At 61.9% G+C, this 7,350-nt stretch overlaps 1 protein-coding gene across 2 annotated transcripts in view; it reads left to right on the top strand.

The window, feature by feature from the left end:
* ATP8B2 (ATPase phospholipid transporting 8B2) overlaps positions 1-7,076 on the top strand; it is a 21,485-nt gene extending 14,409 nt beyond the window's left edge. For both annotated transcript variants that reach the window (XM_039849604.1, XM_039849605.1), the window contains 12 exons: positions 100-215; positions 309-473; positions 545-656; positions 755-860; positions 945-1,089; positions 1,250-1,433; positions 1,555-1,778; positions 2,043-2,126; positions 2,429-2,674; positions 2,790-2,928; positions 4,720-4,850; positions 5,042-7,076. In XM_039849604.1, the coding sequence (XP_039705538.1) occupies positions 100-215; positions 309-473; positions 545-656; positions 755-860; positions 945-1,089; positions 1,250-1,433; positions 1,555-1,778; positions 2,043-2,126; positions 2,429-2,674; positions 2,790-2,928; positions 4,720-4,850; positions 5,042-5,320 (1,931 nt within the window). In that variant the 3' untranslated portion in view covers positions 5,321-7,076. The remainder of the gene's footprint in view (positions 1-99; positions 216-308; positions 474-544; positions 657-754; positions 861-944; positions 1,090-1,249; positions 1,434-1,554; positions 1,779-2,042; positions 2,127-2,428; positions 2,675-2,789; positions 2,929-4,719; positions 4,851-5,041) is intronic.
* The last annotated feature ends 274 nt before the right edge of the window (positions 7,077-7,350 follow it).

Below are 7,350 nucleotides of genomic sequence, written 5' to 3'. Positions count from 1 at the left end.
CGGTCCAGAGTGGGTGGGGCATGCGGGGCGACCCTGCCAAAGGGTCGAGGTTGGGCTCTTCGCAGGCCTGAATCCCTCTGGGCTCCCCCCGCCCCCCAGTACGTAATCCAGAGGGGAAGATCCGGCTTTACTGCAAAGGGGCTGACACCATCCTGCTGGACAGAATCCACCACTCAACCCAGGAGCTGCTCAACGCCACCACCGACCACCTGAATGTGGGTGTAGGGCAGAGGGTGGGGCGGGGGGCTGCGGTTCTGCCCCTCGTGGTTGGGAGTGGGGAGGGGTGACTTTCTTGGCTGTGCCTCCAGGAGTATGCGGGGGAGGGGCTCAGGACCCTGGTGCTGGCCTACAAGGACCTGGGGGAGGAAGACTACGAGGAGTGGGCGGGCCGGCGACTCCAAGCCAGCCTGGCCCAGGACAGTCGGGAGGACCGGCTGGCCAGCGTCTACGAGGAGATGGAGAATGACATGATGGTACGGGACGGGCCCCGGCTGGGCAGGGCGGGGAGGGCGCGTGCCTGGGGCTCATGCTTGCGGTATTCCAGCTGCTGGGCGCCACGGCCATCGAGGACAAGCTTCAGCAAGGGGTTCCGGAGACCATCGCCCTCCTGACGCTGGCCAACATCAAGATCTGGGTGCTGACCGGAGACAAGCAAGGTGAGAGAGGCCAGCAGGGCAAGGACGTGGGGCAGAGCGCGTGCCGACCCGGTCGGGGGCCTGCTCACGGCTCACGGCTCCGCGTCCTCTCTCGGTAGAGACGGCCGTGAACATCGGCTACTCGTGCAAGATGCTGACGGACGACATGACGGAGGTGTTCATCGTCACCGGCCACACGGTCCTGGAGGTGCGGGAGGAGCTCAGGTGAGCAGGCCGGGGTGGTGGGGGGGCTTCCGGAGCCCGGGGCCCTGCTCCTGCGCTGGGGGACCGCAGTCTCCTCCCCGCCAGGAAAGCCCGGGAGAAGATGACGGCCCTGTCTCGCGCCGTCGGCAACGGCTTCACCTACCAGGAGAAAGTTCCTTCGGCCAAGCTCACCTCCGTCCTGGAGGCCATCGCCGGGGACTACGGCCTGGTGATCAGCGGGCACAGCCTGGTGGGTGCTCCGTCCTCGGCGCGGCCCTGTCTTTCTGCGAGTGCTTCTCTCTCTGCGTGTGGCTTTCGCGTCTCGCCTCGTCCCCGCGGCTTCCGAGGCGCTGGGTCCCTGAGGGCCTGGGCGGCGCCGACTCCCACGTGTCGGCTCTCGTGTGCCGCAGGCCCACGCGTTGGAGGCAGACATGGAGCTGGAGTTCCTGGAGACGGCCTGCGCTTGCAAAGCCGTCATCTGCTGCCGGGTGACCCCCTTGCAGAAGGCACAAGTGGTGGAGCTGGTCAAGAAGCACAGGAAGGCCGTGACGCTCGCCATCGGCGACGGGGCCAATGACGTCAGCATGATCAAAAGTGAGTGGGCCGCGCAGGGGGCGGACGGCGACGGGCTGGGGGCCTGGGGCGGGCAGGCGCGCGGGGGCGTGTGGGGCGGGGGCGCTGATGCGCCTTCCTGCTCGCACTCCCGTCCCTGCAGCAGCTCACATCGGCGTGGGCATCAGCGGGCAGGAGGGGATCCAGGCGGTCCTGGCCTCCGACTACTCCTTCTCCCAGTTCAAGTTCCTGCAGCGCCTCCTGCTGGTGCACGGCCGCTGGTCCTACCTGCGCATGTGCAAGTTCCTCTGCTACTTCTTCTACAAGAACTTCGCCTTCACCATGGTCCACTTCTGGTTCGGCTTCTTCTGCGGCTTCTCGGCCCAGGTAGCGAGCGCCTCGTCCACCGGCCTGTCTGCCTCTCAGTTCTTCGAGGGCGGGGACTGTGTCTGTTCTGCTCCATGCCCAGTCCTTCAGGGCTTGACTGTCATCGGGTTCATGCATTTAAAAAAAGTGCTCATTGAAAGAGTGGAGGGGGAGTTCCAGAAAACTCCCTGGGGTGCCACGTACGCCGGGTCAGCTGCCTTCCTCTGCCTGGTCCGGGGTGCAGGGCAGCGCGTTCATGCCTCTGCCACCCCGTTCTCTTTCCAGACCGTCTATGACCAGTATTTCATCACCCTTTATAACATCGTGTACACCTCGCTCCCGGTCCTGGCCATGGGGGTCTTCGATCAGGTGCGGGGCAGTCCTGTGATGGGGCGCGGTGGGGGGACGGACAGTGCAGGGGAGGAGTCATACTGGTGGCAGTAGGCATGTGACACTGTGGGCCCTGGGGGCAGCCTTTCCCGCTGGGCAGCGTATGGCTGCTCCTCCGAGCTGCAGCTGGCTTGTGACTTCCTCGGGCTGCCGAGCACGGACCCACCAGGGGCAGCTGTCTGGAGTCTGGGTCTGGCGTCCAAGAACTTAGAAGGGAGGGGCCCGCCCTGAGCATCCCGAGTCTGGGCGGCAGCTGAGGCCTCCTGTGTGACCCACCCCAGGACGTCCCTGAGCAGCGGAGCATGGAGCACCCCAAGCTGTACGAGCCAGGCCAGCTGAACCTGCTGTTCAACAAGCGTGAATTCTTCATCTGCATCGCCCAGGGCATCTACACCTCCGTGCTCATGTTCTTCGTCCCCTACGGGGCGTTCGCCGAGGCCACCCGGGACGACGGCACCCAGCTGGCTGACTACCAGTCCTTCGCGGTCACCGTGGCTACCTCGTTGGTCATCGTGGTCAGCATACAGGTAGGTAGCAGCACTGGAGACAGTGAGCGTCCCTTCCCCGGGGCTGCTCTGGGCGCCGCCCTTCTGTTTTGGGGCTGATGGCGCTTCGGCCCGTGACAGCCCCTGCTTTTTGCAGATCGGGCTGGACACGGGCTACTGGACGGCCATCAACCACTTCTTCATCTGGGGCAGCCTGGCCGTGTACTTCGCCATCCTCTTCGCCATGCACAGCAACGGGCTGTTCGACATGTTCCCTGACCAGTTCCGGTTTGTGGGTGAGTCCCCGTCACTTCCGGTTTGTGGATGAGTCCCCGTGGCTCCCTCTCGAGCCGCTGAGGGACCGCAGCTGTTGGGGCTCCTGGTGGGTGGCCCGCCTGCCCATCGCAGGCGTTTGCTCACCACTCCTTGTGTTCCGCACGGTGCCGGCGGGGGTTGGGAGTAGCTGGGTGCATCCGACCCAGGCGCTGGCCTTGGAGTGCGTCCACGTCCACGGAGGTGAAGAACAGCCCTGCCGGGCTGCAGGAGGCCAGGGCTCCAAGGGAAGCCAAGGGGTGGCTGGCGTCATGGTCAGCAAAGCGACTGCTGGTGGGTGGTCGGGGTAGTCCCACCCCGGAGGCTGCTGAGAGTCCGGTTCCAGGTCACCGAGCTGGAAGTGCGAAGGCCCACTTGTTCCTGGGGGCCCCTGAGCTCCAAGCAGGGCGGAGCAGGGACCCCCTGAGCAGCAGGGGAAGGGAGGCTGGAAGGCAGGATGTTGGTGGTATCAGAATGCCGTGCTCTCAGGTTGCATCTGGCTTGCCAGGAACCTTTTTTTTGAGACAAGAAAGGGGAATGGCATCCAAGGATTACTTTAGCGAGAAGCAGCTGGCAGTGCTGGCCAGCGAGGAGGCTGCTGTAGTGACCCAGCGTAAGGCCGTCCGAACTGGCGTCAGGTGCCCGTGGTTGGGAGGCAGGAGGTGAAAGGTGCATTTGCAGGTCTCGGCATTTTCTTGAGGTTTTTTCATTTGTTCATTTAGCGGGCGTTCGGTCAGCGCCTACCGTAGCTCGCCCGTTATTCGGGATGCGGAGATGCTGCAGTTAACAGGCAAAATCCTCGTCGTCCCGGGTTACGTGTTTCAATGAGATGAACAATGTACAAGTTGACAGATACAATGTCTGGAAATAATAAGTCCTATAAAAAAACATCAAGCAGGGTCGGGAGGGAGAAGAGTAGACAGCGAAGAGCTCTCGAGGAAGGGACGTTGAGAAATCAGAGTAGGGAGGGCACAATCCAGGAAGAAAAACAGTGATACAGCAGCCTTCGCTGGGGCTGCACGAGGGCCATTGGCAACGGAAGCACGTGCACGTGTGTCTGCGTGTCTGTGTGCGTGTCTGTGTGTGTCTGTGTGTGTAGGAAGTGGAGGTTGCAGGGTAGGGACAGTGTGCATAGTGAGGTGATGAGAATTGGCCCAGTTTATTTAAGTCCATATGGTTCAGAGCGAGAACTCTGAATTTTAATCTAAATGGAGTAGGAAACCGTTGGAGGGTTTTGAGCAGGGAAACGTCAAACGGATTTATGTTTTTCGAGAGCATCTCTCTCTGTTCTGTGGGTAATAAAGTGTCGAGGGAAAGCTGGCGAGAGTGATCCAGGTGACAATGACGGTGGCTTGGAGTACAGTGGAAAACTAGGGAATTCCATAGGTATTTTGAAAACGGAGCCAACTGCTTGGATGAGCCCTTTGCGAGAGAGGTCAAGGTTGACCTCAGAGGTCTTACTAGGAGCCACGGAGTGGGGGTGGCATTCCTGGGCTGGGGAAGACGGGGGTGGAGGAACCAGTAGTTTGCTTTTGGCCATTTGAAATGAAACGCCTCCCGGATGTTCAGCAGAGATGTCACAATCAGCAGCTAGAGAAGCAGGGCTGAAGCTGGGCCAGGAGGCGGGCAGTAGAGCCAGATTTGGAGATATCCGCTTGCGGGAGCTGGGCGCGGCGGGAGCCGGGACGACGTCGGACGTGAGGCTGGGGTGCGGGGACAGATGTGGGAACGGTCACCTTGGCGACTCCCAAGACCCTGACTCCTCTGCGTCGCAGGTAATGCGCAGAACACCCTGGCGCAGCCGGCCGTGTGGCTGACCATCGCGCTCACCGCGGCCGTGTGCGTCCTGCCCGTGGTCGCCTTCCGGTTCCTCAAGCTGCACCTGAGGCCGGGGCTCTCTGACACGGTGAGCTGGGGGTGCGCTCGGGGTGCGCGGGGCGGCGGGCGCGTGACAGAGCCCCTGGCCCGGCCCCTCCGCTGCTGCCGCGCGTGGGTCGGTTTCTGGGGACAGACGCCCCCGCGGTTTCTGGGGACAGACGCCCCCGCACGGCGCGCCCGCGCTGACCGCGGCCCCGCGCCGTGTCCCGCCCTGGCCAGGTGCGCTACAGCCAGCTGGTGCGGAAGAAGCAGAAGGCGCAGCACCGCTGCCTGCGCCGCGCGGGCCGCAGCGGGTCGCGGCGCTCCGGCTACGCCTTCTCGCACCAGGAGGGCTTCGGGGAGCTCATCATGTCGGGCAAGAACATGCGGCTCAGCTCCCTGGCGCTGTCCGGCTTCGGCGCGCGCTCCAGCGCCGGCTGGATCGAGAGCCTGCGCAGGAAGAAGAGCGACAGCGCCAGCAGCCCCGGCGCGGGCCCCGACAAGCCGCTCCGGGGGTGACGGCTGGGAGCGGGGCGCCCGGGCCCCCAGCGCGGAGGACGGGCCGGCCGAGGGCTCGAGGGCTCGGGGCCTCGGCCCTCGCCTCTGCCGCCTCCCTGCCGGACTCTGGCCTGCCCGGCTGTCCCTAAGCCACTCCGGGGGGACCCCCCCAGCACCCCGGAGCGGAGAGGCAGGCCCGAGAGCAGAGTGGGGGGCTGGGCCTTGGAGAACCAGCCCCAGCGGTGGACCAGACATGGAACCAAAAATAAGGAAAAACTGTGAGACATGGGGGTCCGCCCCTGCCTTGCCTGGGGACCCCCAGGATGATAGTCTCTGTATTTTTTTACTCCCGCTCCCCAGAGGGGCCTCAGAGCCCCGACCCTGAATTACACAAGAATGTATCGTGCCGGAAGCCGGACCTGTGTGGCCTCTGGGCCCCTCACGTCCTGTCTGTCCCTCCTTGCTCAGTTTGTGTCCAGTTTGGTTTTGCGATTTTCATTTGGCAAGTAGAGGAGGCCCCCGTGTGACCTGTGTGCTGTGGTTGGTGGCTTAGCCCTCTAGAGGAGGAGGAGGGGGGTTAAGGGTGCCATGGGTGCCCACCCCGCGGGGTGTGGCGTGCTTCGGAGGGGCCACACTTGGCTCTCGAGTGGCTGGTGCCTGTCAGTGACAGTGGCGCCTGCCAGGGAGGGACGTGCCTGTCGCAGAGGCTGTTGGGAGGCTGTAGAGGAGGGTTCCGTCCTGTCAACTTCCTCACCTTGAGAGTGAAGAGCCACCCCTCCCCCAGCACAGCTACCAAGTCCCGGATCCCTGAGTCCTGCTGGCGTCGGGCTAGAGCCTCGGACAGTGGCCCTGCCGTTCCCGGTGGCCTGCAGCTGGGTGCGCAGTTAGTTTAGTCCGAAGGAAGGTTTTGCTTAGTTTTAAATGTTGACCGAAGTCCATGAGCAGAGCGCCTCAGACCTGCCTCCTGCCTCCTCGTCCAGCATTTTTTGCACCCACCGCCCAGGACCTGAGGGGGGCCTGAAGGGGAGGCCGTAAGGGAGGCTGGCCTCTGCCTCTCCGTTCCGGTGAACAAGGGGTCCCACCCCCCGCGGGCCGGCATCCGATAGGAGGTGGTGGGCCCACGCGCCAGGTGGTGGTGGAGGCGCGGCTCGGGCCTGGCTCGGTCCGGGCAGGCCTCGGAGGCCCGCACACCTGTCCTTCCTCTCTGTCACTCACCCCTGGGGACCTCGGGTATCTCCCAAGTTCATCGCTTCCGAATCCGTCTTGGGAAGAACCCTCACCTTTGGTAGTGAAGTGAGGGGTGGTGGGAGCTGGGAGTGGGTGCGAGGACCCCGAGTGTTCTAGGTGGGAGCCCCGAGGAGCTGCAGGTGGGCTGAGGTGAGGCAGGGTGGGGGGGCCAGGAATGGGGGAGGGGCAAGTGTGACAGGGAACCCCTTTGGGCCACACAGTTTACAAACCCAACATCATGTCTATTTGTGTGTCTCTCAAGGTGAGAGTCTGATTTTTATACCAAAGAGGAAATGATTTTTTTTCATATTTGGTTTGTCTATATTATATAAATATAAATCTATCTATATATATATATATACAGTTATATATATATTATTTTTTTGGTTCTCTCTCATTTTTTAGGGAGGGAGGAAAGTACCAAGTTGCATTGAGCTGTAATTAAGGAACATTCTGTATAATTTATGACACATTTCTATACTTGCAAAAATTATATCATTTTATGGACATGAAAGAAAAATACCTTTTTATAAAATTTCAATTTCTGAGACGTGTGTGATTTGTCTCTTTTCTGATGTTTAACCAAGGCCGGTGGTCGCAGTGAAAACAAACTGTCTTTTAAATAGAGCCGAGTGGGGGAAGCGGGGTCTGACGGTGGCGTTCGGGCCTCCTGTAGGTACAGTCAGTCTCTGTATCCAGGTTGGGCTGGAAGCTGGGGCCGTGGGCGGGGACCAGGGGCACAACCCGAGGACTTTGTGTCCAGCTGATGGCTGGCCGGTTAGGACCTTGCCCAGTTTGCTTTTCCAGACACAAGCCAGCCTCGC

This window comes from Pteropus medius, unplaced genomic scaffold, assembly GCF_902729225.1.
Source record: "Pteropus medius unplaced genomic scaffold, Ma_sr-lr_union100, whole genome shotgun sequence".
Classification (NCBI taxonomy): domain Eukaryota; kingdom Metazoa; phylum Chordata; class Mammalia; order Chiroptera; family Pteropodidae; genus Pteropus; species Pteropus medius.
The sequence above is the reverse complement of the archived record's forward strand: the minus strand, read 5'-3'. Positions and strand labels throughout refer to the sequence as shown.